Source organism: Adiantum capillus-veneris, chromosome 1 (assembly GCF_014529385.1).
Source record: "Adiantum capillus-veneris isolate H3 chromosome 1, ASM1452938v2, whole genome shotgun sequence".
Classification (NCBI taxonomy): domain Eukaryota; kingdom Viridiplantae; phylum Streptophyta; class Polypodiopsida; order Polypodiales; family Pteridaceae; genus Adiantum; species Adiantum capillus-veneris.
Window position 1 is genome coordinate 12,967,760 of NC_140931.1, and position 15,813 is coordinate 12,983,572.

The 15,813-nt window shown below is 44.8% G+C and overlaps 1 protein-coding gene across 1 annotated transcript in view; it reads right to left on the bottom strand.

Moving 5' to 3' along the window:
• Positions 1-14,784, bottom strand: part of LOC147464340 (ADP-ribosylation factor GTPase-activating protein AGD3-like) — a gene marked incomplete at its 3' end in the record, with an annotated part of 102,265 nt that extends 87,481 nt beyond the window's left edge. Inside the window, exons 1-2 of the mRNA XM_086514243.1 lie at positions 14,378-14,784; positions 3,114-3,190 (exon numbers count right to left, since the gene is read on the bottom strand). Of these exons, the coding sequence (XP_086370369.1) occupies positions 3,114-3,190; positions 14,378-14,422 (122 nt within the window). The remainder of the gene's footprint in view (positions 1-3,113; positions 3,191-14,377) is intronic.
• Between the last annotated feature and the right edge of the window lie 1,029 nt (positions 14,785-15,813).

Consider the following 15,813-nt stretch of genomic DNA (forward strand, 5'->3'; position numbering starts at 1 on the left):
ATGTCTGTAAAAGGCCATCTTTTCCTTCTCCCTTGCCGTCGTAATCTCTGGCATTACCTCTCTCATATGTGCAAGTTGTGAGAGAGTGAGATCATCACCGAGAAAAATACCGGTCTTCTGAGTAGGCCTCTTTCTCAAGAATTCCTTCTTCTCTTCCAAGGATGGGAAGCGTAATATGAGAGCTCTCCCTTTCGAAGATTCTCCCGGGCCATCACTCTTCTTGCCCACTCTCAATGCCTTTGTGTGTGAAGCCTTGTCCACCCCCATCATGGATGTAAGGCTTATGACCTCTTTTTCCACATTGTTTATGTCCTTGAGGCCGGTTACCCTCACATGTAGAGCCCGCATCCTCCTCCTTTGTTCCTCTTCTAGGGTCATGTTAATAAGAGTGGGTGTACAAGGAGCTTCCTTACCTTTCCCTTTCTTGGCAACCTCAATCCATTTTTCGGCCTCCTCTACTTTCTTTTGTGTTGCGGAGATGACCACGGCCCATGACTTCTTCTCCTCACCTTTCTTGATAACCCGTATTTCTTCTCTCATGGTATTCAATTCTTCCATCATGGATGGCTGAATTTCGCCTTCTTCGAGCTGTTCACTTTTTGCTTGTAGATTTCGGATGATGAAATCTTGGATGACCACTTTCTCCTCGAGCGAAGCGATCCTCCTACACATGCCATGTCTTACTTCGGTTCATCTCTGAAGAATAGTGCTCCTCTCCTTCCTCCACTCTTCAACTTCGTTTCTCCATTCTCTCATTTCCTTCTCTATTGCCGACATCCTTTTCCCTGTCCGCATGAAAGAGGCTTTGTGGGTGGCCGGCGAGGGATGCGTCTTCTTACACATGGGGGAAGCCGTTGGCACTTCTTCGACACTTCCCATGATTGAGAGAGAGAGAGAGAGAGAGAGAGAGAGAGAGAGAGAGTCTAAAACAGCACTTGTTTGGATTGGCAGCAGGTCTCAAAGTTAACTTTTGTAAATCCAAGCTATTGCCTCTGAAAGAGTGTACTGGCATAAGATATTGTGGCATGGGGAGATTGTTCCTCCACATGTTCTGGTTCGCCATTTGGGTTATCCGCTGGGTTGGAATGTATCGGCTATGCAGAAACTCGATTGGGTGCTCCAACGTCTGCATTCCAAGTTAAATTATTGGAAATTGTCCACGTGGCCACTTCATGTGCATCTCAAGATTGTCCAATGCATCCTTGTGGCTTATGTGCAGTTTTACTTGGCTTTGTTATCCTGGCCTCGGTTGCGCTTGCAGTCCCTCGTGTCCAATATTTTAGAGCATTTTTGGCTGACCTCACCTAGCAAGAAGGGTCTTCAACTTTTATCTATGGACAAGCTGTGTTCTCCCAAGCAACTTGGAGGGTTAAATATTTTGGACTTGACACGTCATCCTTTGGCTCAAAAAGCTATGTTGTTGCCAGTTTTGGTGGAGCAGCAGCAACCCTGGGCTCTCATGGTCCAACATTTGTGTATGCACATTGTCACCCCATCTTTTGGTCATTGGAAACCGACTCATTGGGATGTTGTTTTTGAGAAGCTTGAAGGACACATTCTTGGATGTCCCTTTACTTCTTCTCTCAATGTTGATTGGAAGGTTGTCACTTCGCATTTGGCTGGGAATGGTCGACAATCCTCTGTGGGTAACTCTCTTCGTTTGGAGAGTCTGCATTGGAGCAGGCCTTCGCTTCGACTTTGGTTCAACGGTCTCCTCGCCAAGCGTATTTTCTTTCCCAAAAAGGAATCTGTCAGGTGCATCAGGTGGTTGATGACTCGGGTTATGCTCTTTCGTTCGGTTGATGCAGTGTCCCGCTTTCGGTTGGATCTTCACTATTCTCCTCTCTGCCGAGGAATTCAAAGGATGCTTGCTGATCACTCACCCGTTCCTCCTTTGGATGTGGACTCTCGCTTCTCTAATTGGAATCTGGCTACTACTAGATTGGACTGCATCTCAGCCGGCAATGTCTATGCCATCCGTCAGTCTGATGTATGGATTGTCAATCATGGTAATCAGCTGTGGTCGCTTTCCGAGGCATCCTTGTGGTGGCAACACAAATTGTCTCCCATTAGGCAGAGTCATCTACCTTTGAAGGAACGTGTTTTGCTGTGGCGCTGCTTGGTGGGAGCTCTACCTGTTGGCAGTGTGTTACATGCTCGGCATGTTGCGCCTTCCCACTGCCCCAGATGCCTTGAAGCTGAGGAGACCGTGCCACACTTACTATGGCATTGTCGCCACTCCAAAGCCTTCATTCAGCAAGTGTCGACTGCTCTTCGGCTGCGTTTTCCTTCCGGCTCTTTTCACAGACGATTTTGTCACTGCAATCTCAGCTTGCGGTGTTTTTCACCTGGGTCAGATTTTGGACTCTGTGGGCCATCTGGCACCATAGGAACTCCTTAATGTTCCAAGGCACTTATGTTGACCCCTTTCCCTATTTCAAATTATCTCTTGGTCAAGCACTGCATTTTGCTTATGACGCTGGAGACATCACTCTTGATACCTATAGGATTTACTTTGACTGTTTCTAGCTTTCGGAGCCTCATAGTGCTGCGCTTTTTGTATCCCTTACTTTTCCTGGGTTTTCCTCGCTTTGAGGTTTCCCACTTGTAAATTATCAAGGCAGATTTACAAAAAAAAGAGTGTGTGTGTGTGTGTGTGTGTGTGTGTGTGTGTGTGTGTGTTTATATATTACCACAAGAGATGCCCAATCTGAGATCACTGTAGTAAAGCCAACAAGCACTTGATTGTTCAATACTTATGATAAGCATAAATTTACACATACATTGAGAAGAACGAGCTACGGAGATAGACACAAAAACTTATCTCGTCCACGGGATCGTGATCAAAAGAAAGACATGTTTGTATCTACTTATGGTAGTGAAGGTGAAATAGAATTGTTGATAAAGGACATAATGGATTCATCCTTTAATGACTTAGAGGCTAGAGCAACTAAGTCCTTCAATTGCAGACACAAGCACTGTACAAGTGACACCTTAGAGCACAAAGGCCAATCTAATAAACAAGACTCAAAGTGATCTTGTGTGTTCTCTTTTAGAAATGAACGGTGCCACTAACAGAGATTCTCTTCCACAAAGGGCAAAGAGCTACTTACGTATATTTACGACAACCTTGGTGGAACTTTTGGCATCGATCCCTTAAGGCCTCTGCATTCTCCTCAAGAGCTTGAAGCTGAGAAATCCAATCCATAGGAGATTAATACACATTGACATTTTGCAAACTCTCAACAGATTAAGATTGTATCATATGATAAGAGTACATAAACACTCCTCTTATATAGCTACAACATTGAACAATGCGAACTTTTAAAACCAGTCCATAAACTACCAGCAATTGAAAAGAGAGTGTTTACTTTTGAACCCTGATATATGCAAATGGAGGCCAGCAAACAGGAGAGACATTCAATTCAAATAATATTACATAAACCTTCATAAAGTCGGAGACGTTCAAATTCACAAGTTAAGAATTACAACCCAACTACAACTACAATTACACACATAACAAACTTCCTAAAGGTCTTAAGCTCAAATTTTAGTTTGAAAGGTTCATTTTACTCAAATAGGTGATGGAGGATAGATGTACTTAAATTTCGTACAAAGTTCTAAAAGAGTATCATGGATCAAAAAGGAGATAAGAAGAGGATAAACTCCTTAAACACAAGTTCAAGTTTAAAAAAAGCTTTGGAGCCCCACAAAGTTATTTGTACATCAAAACAAACCTTAGGAATCGATTTTCAAAGATAAATGTAGTCTATGAGGTCATATAATCAACAACCATCCATCAGCATTTAAAAACCTAACTCTTCTATAAGGCTAATTACAAGAAGCACCAAAAGTTGTTTAAACCTATGTCATAAACTGACCTAAGATAGTGCTACTTGAGTACCTCGCCTCACTGTTGAAATATGAATAAATAAAAGTTTAAGGGGCGGGTGGAAGTATGTCACAATTGTTTTGCATCATAAAGAATATAAAATCACGTGTATAAGATTTAGGGTTAAATTTCAATAATATAACTAATTATCATTATAGAATCCTAACATGGAAATATCAAGCTTTTAAGAAATTCTTAAAATAACAATCAACAAGGAAAACCAAGATAGACAGCAAGACGTGACCAAAGATTTAGATCAAGATGCTAAGATGACAGATCATAGATCTGATTGACACAAGCAAGACCAAGCTGATTAGATTGAAGGTACGAAATAATCAATGGCCAATTGTACAAAATCCGAACAAAGATAATTAGATGACAGATCATAGGCTTGATACAAGGAGATAAAATCCAATTAGGCAAGACTAAAGGACTCTCACAAGTCAAAACACAAAAACCACACTCATGATCAATTGCACTACTCCAAGCCTCATGAGGAGGATGCTGTCAAAGGTGAAGAGAAAAACATCAGGATGACAATCAAGTTGGCAACTACGAGCACACCTCCTCTCAGCTTTTGGACGGGGAACAATCCAAAGAAGCTGGCATGCAGGGATCTATTGCAATAGAACTCCACAAAACAAGCCTCCGAACAAGGGCAACACACTGCACGGGCCTCAAGCAGCGATAGTGAAGCAACAACCAAACAGAATATGAAACACTAACACCCCCTCTCAGCTTTTGGACGGGGAACAATCCAAAGAAGCTGGCATGCAGGGATAATGTTGCCTATGGTAAAGGTTTGGTGAAGATGTCAGTAGAGTTATCTAGTGTAGAACAATACTCAAGTCAAATACTACCATCTAGGGTCTTCTCACGAACAAAGTGATGTGTATCTCTATATGCTTGGTCCAAGCATAAAACACCGGGTTCCTCGCAATGGCTATTGTCTGAATAAATCGTGGTCATCTGCTACAGAAAACCAATTGCCAAAAGCAACCTCCGTAACCACACTGACTCACATGTAGCACTGTAAACAGCCCCATACTCCACCTCTCGGAAGATTAGCAATCGTAGGCTGCGTGGTCATCTACTGCAAAAAACCAATTTCCAAAAGCAACCTCTGCAACCACATTGACTCACATGTAACATTGTAAACAGCTCAATACTCCACCTCTTGACAGATTAGGCAATTGTAGGCTACTTCTTGTTGCTCCATGAAATCGCTCTTGAACCAAAAGGAAAGGTACCCTCGAAGAGTAAACCGTAAGTCTATACCTCCAATGGTGTACCATATGTCCAATGATTTAGACTATTCCGAAGAGCCTGCTCCATATGTGACTTGGCGGACTTCTACGAGTCGTCACATGTTGAAAAATTGATCCTTCGAATGTGTTGTCAAAGGTAAAGTGGAAAAGGGTGAATCGGGTAATGGTCACGTCTGTAACCGTCAGCAAACCTCCTCTCAAAACCACATAGCCAATGGATGTGGGATCTATCGTGACATATCTTGTTAGGTGCAACGGATGTGAATGTTAAACTTTGCTCAAGATGAGTGCTACGAACTGTGCTCAAGGTTCCTTTTACTACGAAATGGAGAGCCTTCCGTTCCTTTAGTGAGAGTGCAAATGATCACAAACAAAGTGAATGACACTGTGAATGAAGGTGCTGAGACTAAGAGATAGAGAGAGAAGAATACGACACCAGAATGTTGTCAAACCCTCCTCCGAAGGCCCCACTCTCTATGGTGGGAGTGGTCTACTATTGATTGCACAAATCTCTACAATGCAATGGACTTGCCGACGATGTCGACGACGATGAGGACGACGACGAGATGGGCTGAAATACGCTAATGCATGAAATCTGCAAATCTTTATCTGTTGAATTCTGACTCTATGTTAGTGACGACGGCAATGACGATGATGTGACGACGACGCGCTGAAAACGCAGATGCTGAAATCTGCGTTTTCCGGGCTGAATCTGCAAACTTTGGCTGATCTAACCGTGCGGCGAGGATCTGCTGCCGGAAGGTGAGATCAGCGAGGTTTGGGGTCTCTACTGCGGAGTCTGATTGCTGAAAACTGAAAACGCTGATGCTAATGATGGTCTTGTCGCGGAGAATCTGCAAAACGCTATGCGGCTCTGCTAATCCAAAAACGCTAGGTGAACTGTTGTGCTCTGCTGTCGCCAGGTTAATTTGCAAGTTGCAAAACGCTGGGCTGATCTGCAATTGCATGAAAAAGTTGGTTCTTGGTGATGGCTGAAAACGCCAGGTTGAATACCGGGGGTCTTGCTTGAGAAGGTGCACTGTTGGACACAGGTCCCTGCTGCCTCTTCTACCAGAGAATGCTAGCGCTAGCTTTTCTTATATAGATGCTTGTCAAAATTGCCCTACCAGTTTCCCAACAAAAGTAACTTAATAATAATAAGTGAAAAAATGGCTAAATAGGGAAAATAGGTCTGTGCAGTGTAAAAATGCTCCGGATGGGTTTTAATGGTAATCTGATGATCATGTTGTGTGCAACCAAAGGATATGCATCTACTCTAAGTGCCTGGACATGCACAGTCTGCGAACAGACTCACAAAAGTGTCAAAAAACTTCCTAATCTAAGGGTTAGATGTGCACGTGACATATCTCCTCGGAAACATCCTCCAATCGCATGTCGAACACCAAATAGGCACCGGTAGCCGATTTGCAAGTGAACCTACACATGGGGGAGGGGGAGCAGAGGGGAGATAACGCGATAGAGAGAGAAAGCTGGATCACTAGAGAAAAACGTTGGTGAAAGAAACCGCTAGAGAGAGGTCATTAGGAGGAAGTTGCTGCATTGGAGCTCAGCACGGCTCTCTCTGGCAGGCAGAGTTGTAGTGGCCAACCAAGTGTACTATGTGGTACATCACATCTTGCTGGATCTTCTCGAGCTCCTGTATCAGCCAGCTAGGGAGGCTGATCATGAACTTTCTTTGGTCAGGGCGCGACACCCAGTCAGCCCAGGCCAACGTAGCCTGGCAGGTCATCACCTTGCCATGTTCTCAGGAGGGGCTTAAGATCATAGTGTCAAAGTCAACGATGCGGAAGCGTAGAGACCAAGGGGAAGAGAGAGAGAGAGAGAGAGATGAAATAAAATGATATATTAACGTCTTCAAAAGGCCAAAATGACCTATGAGACCAATCCGTTACAAACTTGTGAATCTAAAACCATGTCTGAGTACAAAAAAAAAAAGAAATACTAAAATGAGTCTAGAAGTGCTACTAGCTCACTGTGTGGGGTCTGTGTGATCACTCATACAATGGGTGCCCAATACAAGAGAAAGATACAATGGGTGATGGATCCATCCTCATTTGTACTCTGGATGTCGTGATAGTATGGCTCGAATCCTCTGTTGTAGTCTTCGTCGTCGATGTTGTGAAGCTCCTCTCCTCATTCGAGGGTGTCGATCAAGCTGGTGTGAACATGTCCATATCTGACCAATCGCACACCGTAACCCATGACATAGATGTGTATCCATATAGCTGGGACGAATCACAAACCCATCCCCTATGAGTTGAAGAAGATGCTCTCTATAGAAAGCCATCTTCGTGCCCAACTCCTCTGTCGGCTCTATCCATGTCCTCTTGGTGTCCAATTGGATCAAGTCCTAGCGAATGAGTCTAGTAATCTCCACCCGTGTAAGAGACAACGATGGTGCATCAAGGGAGTACTGGAAGGGAAGCAAGTTGTCCATGTTGAAGCCATGTATCTAGAACCATGATGACATTTGTGCATACCAGCATGATGTATCCCCCTGTAAAGCTAATTGTCTAGAGGACTCAAGGGCCAATCTGGTATATCTGTCTCTGGTGGTATCCCATAAGCTATGCATGAAGGAAACTGAACTGGTAAGCGCCTCTATCTCCATAGGGGGGGCTGCTTACTCCACTCTAATGATCTCATGTGGCATGGAGGCCTTGGCTCTAGGCAGAGTGAGGCCGTACGGGCAATGGGACAAGCCGGTTTCAGGAGAGGCTTCTCCATTCTTGCCATATTCTGACACTCAGAGCCATCATTGAGGAGGGTAGGGCACATGGGAGACAGATTTATTGTAGCTTTGTGGATTTCCGCAAAGCATTTGACATGGTGCCCAGAGCCAGATTGATGCGCACACTACAAGACATGGGAGTGTCCAATGAGTTGATTTGGGGGATCGTGGCTCTATGAAGATCAATGGTGGGACATGTACACACTCCAGAGGGGATATTTGATTTACTGCACTCCACTATTGGAGTGAAACAAGGTTGTCCATTGTTCCCCACTCTATATGGTATGTATATAGATGAGGTTTCTGATTACATTGAAAGAGAGGGTGACAGAGGTGCCCAGCTGGCAGGGACATGGATTCCATTGTTGTTATATGCTGATGATGTTGTGTTGAGATTGACTCACCAAAGGGTATGCAACGACATTTGGATGCATTAGCATTCACTTATGGTCGGAAGACTGTGGAGTACACAGATGGATACACTTATCTTGGGGTAGTCTTCACTGGACCAGGTTTTCTTTGAAGAGAGCAGCAGACTAGACTGACCAGAGCGTATGCAGCCTTGGGAGGACTGGAGAGGATGTGCTCGCAGGTTCAGTTCCAAGAAACCTGAACAAAACTCTCGCTCTTTGATACCTTGGTAGCTTCAGCTATGCTCTATGGGGTTCAGGTTTGGAGACCCACTGTGGGTCAGGATGGGTGGAGAGGCATCACAAACTACTGACGTGTCAAGCCACTGAAGACCCTACAGGTTAGGGTTTCCCAAACCTAACCTAATCGACTTGCAGATCCCGACAGAGGGGCATAAGCCCTAGGAGAGGCAGAAGAAGACAAAGTTCTCACCAATTTACAGATCCCGGTCAAGGGGCCTAAACCCTAGAAGCGATAGAAGAAGAAGTTATCACTAACTTACAGCTCGCTGCCAAGTGGCCTAAATATTTAAAGGTTTACCAACTTATAGCACCCCATCTGACAGGGCCTATAATAAAATAAAGCAAGACCCATGGAAATTATTGTGTAAGCGACGGATGACGTGGCAAGGTTGTACGGACATTTCCGCAATTCACGTAGATAGGCTACTGACGTGGCAGTGTACATATCTCCACAAAATACGTTGGCTGCTGACGAGGCAACTGTACGGAATTCACTCCCACAATCATCAACATGACCTTAGAAGAAGAGCAGAGGAGGAAGACTAGAGCTTTACATGTACGAGTAACCGGTCTAAAAGACCGTGATGATGTGGAGGGGGAAGTCAAGGAACTTATGAATAGTGAGGCTATTCACACAAAGGCATGGAGGGTGGGAAAGAAGAAAGAAGGAAATGGGGAGAGAGCATTGATCATTCGTTTCCCCTCCATGGAAGCGAAGGACTTCTTGAGGAAGCCCCCTACACTAAAGAAAACGGGGATATTTCTTGGGGATGACCTCACACTCTCACAGCTTGCCCATATGAACGAAGTTATGCCCGAGATAAGGACAGCTCGAAAGAAAGGGAAATTGGCCTTCTATAGAGATGGAAGAGTGGTTATTATGGAGAGGCACTCCGCATGACGGCGTGAGACCTATGGGACCACAGTCAAAGTTGTGACTTGGAATTGTAACCGATCTCTACACCTTGATGTAGGTGCTTTTCAGGATAGTTTCATTGGGAGGGACATCATCTTCTACTCTACGACACATCAGGCCCCGAGGGAGTCCATGCCACATGTAGCGGATACACATGGGAGACAGCTTGCACACGGGAGACTCGATCTGAACATAGAGGACGGGGCTCAAAAGGAGTGGCAGTTTTATTTAGAGAGGAGTTGCAGCCATTGATCCATATAGCCCGTAAGGATGAACATGCTAGTAACGTGGGTGAGTTGAGGGCAGAGACAGGCAAATACCTCTACATTGCTATTTGTTATTTTCCTCCTAGTACGTCAATGTATGCATCACCTACTAGAGGACAGTCCCCCTTTTCTATTTTGGATGATGACATATGGGAGTACTCCAGGGACGGTGACATTATCATCCTGGGGGACTTCAATGCTCGGACTACCCATCACCAAACAGTATTCCATGATACTTCTGAGGAGATGCTAACGGAGCTTGATGTCACAGAGATGGGCCTATCTAGACTCTCAGAGGATGAGGAGCACACTGAATATGGACGATACCTGATAGACATGAGGACTACGTATGGATTGGCCTACAGAAATTCCCGGCAGCGGGAGGTTTTACTTGCTTTCCACATCGACACGGTGCTAGTACAGTGGATTATGTCATGGCCCTGCCAAGTCTCGTTCCATCATTCATGATTTCATGGTGGGGCCCACACCGTTGGAGTAGCACTTGATCATGCTATCTTGTCTTTCACACTCATGTTTCAATTCACTATGGCTCCACTAGGAGAGGTCTCCACACACTCAGTATACCTTCACAAGGGAGACGGACTCTATATACATAGATGAGATATACAAACACCTATGTACTTATCAGCCAAGGCGGTCATTAGATGAGCTCACTCATACAGTGACAGAGACGCTTCATGATGCAACATCGGAGGCATATCCCCACATCAGCCTACACGGAGACGATCTAGGAGCATACCCCAGAATAGCTGGTATGATGAGGAGTGTAGAGAGACGAGGATCAGACTAAAAAGAGAGGTACTCATGGATATCACCACACATAGACGGTTAAGGATCATCTTTCGCTGCCTAGTGGGACGAAAGAAGAGGACGAAGGATCATCTATACCAACTATTCATGAGTCAGGATTCAAGCAAGGCATGGAGGTTATTCCATGAGCACTCACCATCACCTCCATAGAGACATGGGGGGAATATGCCACATCTCTATACACAGTGTGAGGGCAGCCACCCTTGCCTAATCCCCCAGAGACATGCCCAGAGACATGCACTTTCTTTACTGTTGAGAGGGTAAGGAAAGCCATTGACAGGATAAAGACAAGGAGAGCACGGGATCATGATGGTTTGGTAGCAAAGCACTTCATTCATGCCAAAGATATGCTTGCAAAGCCTCTTGCTTGATGTTTAATCGAGCCATGTATGAGGATTTTCCTCAGACTTGGAGTATTTCCACGATTGTGCCTATCTTCAGGTCAGAAGATCCCATGCTTCCCGGGAATTATCACACCATCATTGTTGGTCACACATTGTCTAGGTTGTATGCCTCTATTCTTGAGGAGGAATTGAGTAGATGGGCAGAGAGAGAAGGCATACGGGCATTAGGGCGGCAGGCAGGGTTCAAGAGAGGTTTCTCCACTCTTGACCAGATTCTGACACTCATAGCTATTATTGAGGAGGGTAGATTCCATGGCAAGAGGATCTATTGTAGCTTCGTGGATTTCCACAAAGCTTTTGCCACAGTGCCAAGAGCCAGACTCATACGCAGACTACAGGACACGGTTGTGCCCATAGAGCTGATATGGGGGATCTTGGCTTTATACAAGACAATTGTGGAGCGGGCACGCACTGCTCAAGGCATATCTGACCTGGTTCATTCCACTATTGGGGTGAAGCAGGGATCTCCCCTATCTCCGACTCTTTTTGCGACGTATGTGGATGAGTAGTAGGGACATGGATTCTGCTCTTATTATACACTGATGATAACGTCATTTGGATGCATTGCATGTGTTTGCCCAGGATAGTGGATTGTCAGTAAACCTTGGTAAGATCGAGGTAATGGTTTTAACACCACGGCACAATTAGGAGATCAGCTCCCACCTTTACATATGGTCGAGAAACTGTGGAGTATACATATGCATATACCTATCTTGGGGTGGTCTTCAATGGCCCAGTATTTTCCTTGAGGAGAGCAGCAAAGATGAGATTGACCAGAGCTTACGCAGCATTAGGGAGACTGGAGAGGATGTGTTCGCAGGTTCGGTTCCAGGAACCTCGAACAAAGCTCAGGCTCTTTGACACTCTGGTCACTTCTACCATGCTATACGGAGTGGAGATATGGGGATCCTCAGTGGACCATCACAGCAGAGTTGGTAGTGTTGATGGCTAGAGATGTATGGAGAGGCCTTTGGTTTCTATGATCTCTCGGATCATTACGGCCAAGGCCTCAGTACCACATGAGATTGTTAGGGCGGAGCTTGCTGCCCCTCCGTTGGTAGTGGAGGCGCTCACTCGAGCAGTGTCCTTTATGCATAGCACTTGGACTCTCCCTAGTGATAGATACACTCAATTAGACCTCGAGTCTTGTCACAAGACGGGCAACACGTGCCAATAGAAAAAAAGTTAAAAAACAAACTTTTAGCACTTCAATAACAACTGAACTGAGAGAGAAAGAGAGACGACACACGACACAGAGTGGCGGAATTCCACCCAGAGAGTATTGGCCCCAAACCTTGGCGCCCCTTACGGTATTTCTTTATATTGCATCAACACAGTACAAGCCGATACTCCAGACTCTGCACCTTCTCCAAGAAGCATGCGAGAGAATGAACCCATGGCCTCATATTTAAAGGCCCTAGGCAGTTTTACATGAAGAATTTGGTCCAAAAGCAATGCCCAAAAGCTGCCAACGTAATTTACAAAAATCCGTACAGCCTACCATGTCAGCATGTCAGTGCAAAACGCGGAAATCCATACGACCTGCCACGTCAGCACTGTCAAGGTGATTTTCGGAGCGTCCGTACTCCTGCCACGTCATCAGTTGCACGTGTGTGTGTGGGTGGGTCCTGCTTTAGTTTAATTTCTTTGTCACTGGGGCCCCATCAGACGGGGTCCCCATAAGTTGGTAGGATTTCTTCTTTTGTTACTTGTTCTTCTTAGGGTTTAGGCACCTCGGCCAGGATCTACAAGTTGGCTCCATTCTTGAGGGCTTTGACACGTCAGCAATTTGTGACAAGTCTTCACGACAGTAGGCATCATAGGGAGATAGATCATGTTGGTATGCACAGATGGCATCTTGGTTTCAGCTGTATGGTTTTAGTATGGACAGACTACCCCCATATCAATACTCGTTGGATGCACCCTCCATCTCTCTCACTCAAGCAGAGATTACTAGGCTCATCAGGCAAGACTTGACAAGTCGACTCAGTTGGTGACTACCAACAGGACATGGATACAACCTACACATGGGTTGGGTACAAAGATGGCTTTCTATAGAGAGCATTTCTTCAGCTTACGGAGGATGGATTTTTTATCAGAACCGGGTGCATCGATACGCATCTATCTCGCAGGATATGGTGTGCTAGTGGTCATTTACGCACATCCTCACTCCAGCCACAGATTGAGACAGGTAGATTTAGAGGGCTGCCAGCCAAGTCCAAAACTTGTCAGCTGTGTCAGACGAAGCCTGTGATAAGAGTTACACTACATATGTCACTGCCCAGTATACTATGAGATACGAGGCCGCTTCCACTGTCTATTCAGAGAGGGTGTTGGACCACTTTCTAGGGTCATGAGATATTAGGATCAAAGATGCCTTGGACTATACTTATTGGAACTACACAAACATAGAGAGGACCTCTTGAGGAGGGGCCCAAAGAGGGAGATACAGCTACAGTGGCAGATTACAGATTTCTTTTGGTCACAGACACGGGAGTCAGCCCTGCGGGCCCCATAGTATAGCAGCACCAGAGGCACAATGCTTGATCGGGCGATAAGAGTTGGGGCGATCCCGTCGCCCACCGATGAGGGGGCCGTCTTGACACCAACGGAGACTACTACAGAGGATCCACACCATACTAGCACGGCACAAGAGTCGCCAAAGTGCTCGCTATGGAGGACATTGATGTTACTCTAGATTCTATCAGTTTGGTCTCATAGGTCATTTTGGCCTTTTGAAGATGTTTAATATAACTTTTCATTTCATTTCTCTCTCTCTCTCTCTCTCTCTCTCTCTCTCTCTCTCTCTCTCTCTCTCTCTCTCTCTCTCTCTCTCTCTCTCTCTCTCTCTCTCTCTCTCCCCGCCCAGCCCCACCTAAAAGATCTGCAGCTTATATACGTTAAAACAACAAGCGCAAAAGCACCAATATAATAGAGTGTATAAGATACAGAATTTGGAGATCAAAGCCACCACTATGGTGCATGAACCCACATAAAAACATATCACTTCTCATCTTCCGAGAAATTAAACATTAAGGGTTGTTGCATCTAGCAGGAAACCGAGATGGTGGAGCCAGCAACGAATGATAATAATTGTCCAAAAGCACTTTGCATGAATTCAATTTGCCGTATAGAGTCTTTCTGCTGGCACTATGAAACATCCATTTTGATGAGCTTTCCATAGCTCTGTAGTCGTTTAGCATCAGTAAAGCATGCTCGAGAACCAATGAGTCATAACCGAGTGCATACAGCTGGGTGCGTATGGACCCAGCCACATTTTTAGTTAGTTTTGGAAAATGCACACTGCCCTTCGCATACTTGTAATTGCAGGTACTTGACCAAAACGCAGGACATGTCAGAATTAGATTTTGAGCAAACTACAAAACAAACCTCACCTGCTTTCTAAACATGGGCGAATCATCGAGTTTTCCGAAATGCATAGTTGATTCACCAATGTTCACTATACAATTTCAAAGTTTGATCCAAGAACTTTGTGATGTTGATCCGTCATCAGGTTAAACCCATGTCCAGATGATCTTTGCAGCTCCACAAAGCCCAAGCTCACATGTTGATCTAGTAAATACAATGCTGATTAGTATGTTCCCCTGTACATGGAAACAAGGTGGGCAGTCGCTTGCGTGCGCGTGTGGAGAGAGAGAGAGAGAGAGAGAGAGAGAGAACTGTGCTCTGTCAGCGAACAGAGAGAGAGAGAGAGAGTCGAGAGAGATGAATGTGTTGTGTATGTGTGTGGGGTCTGCAATGTTTTTCTCCAAAAAGCCACCAGTTCGCATCATGAGCCGCTACCAAAAGGTCTAAATGCGCATTGCCCGACTAATTTAGTTTCTACTTTCAATCATGGTCTCCATTTCCGAGCACAAGAATGGTGCTTTTTGTGGTAAAATGAGCCGAGCTCCTAAAGGATCTATTTAAAGACTCTCAACCACACAAGACAACTATTATTATGCTGTGCAGCCAAAGGCTTATTTCTTCATGTGGGTTTCAGGGGTCTCGAGGAAAAAGAAATGTTAATCCCTAGAAAATGATGGAGAGAGAGAGAGAGAGAGAGAGGAATCACGACTACTAATTTTAAAAGAATTGGAAATTGGTGAGGACAAATATGTATCATGGTAGATATAAGACATGTGGCCATAGTTGGAACTCTGTACAACTTAACGGGAGTAGAAGAACTTATTAGAGCCCACTTAGCATGTTCAATGCCTTCTTCTGTGAGCTCATAGAAGAAGGTTGAACACTCAACATGCCTTCTTCTATGAGCTCATAAGCTAGCTCTCTCCCAAATCTATTGCCATGAGGATAGATTAGTTTTTGGTTTCAAATCTCCAAAGTCTATTGAGGGTCACCATGACCAAGTAGAGTGCTTTATTAGTTGCGTATGCTTCGCTTGAGCACATTGGACGTGAATTCAAGTAGCACAATGGTGTGTGAGATTGAAGCAATTTTACCTTTTGTGGAGTATTGTTGTTGTTCTAGCAATGCATTGAATGTCGTGCGATTGGGACATTCCAAACTTAGACACGTGTATCTTGCAAAGAAAAGTACACGGGCTTAAAATGTTGATGCTTCCGATCAACATTCTCATGGTAGAGGAAAAATTTCAACACATTCATCCACAACATTGTCATTTGCAAGTAGAGTTTTTAAAAGTTTTGGCATGCATTGTGTTTAGATTTCTTTCTTTAATCTTGTGTATGCATAGAGTAAACATAGAGTGAGCCCCAAAAACCATACAAAAGCATGAATGGACTAAAGTGTGTAGTCACATGCATGGGACTATTGTAAAAACCTCTAGAAATGGAAAGTAATATTACTT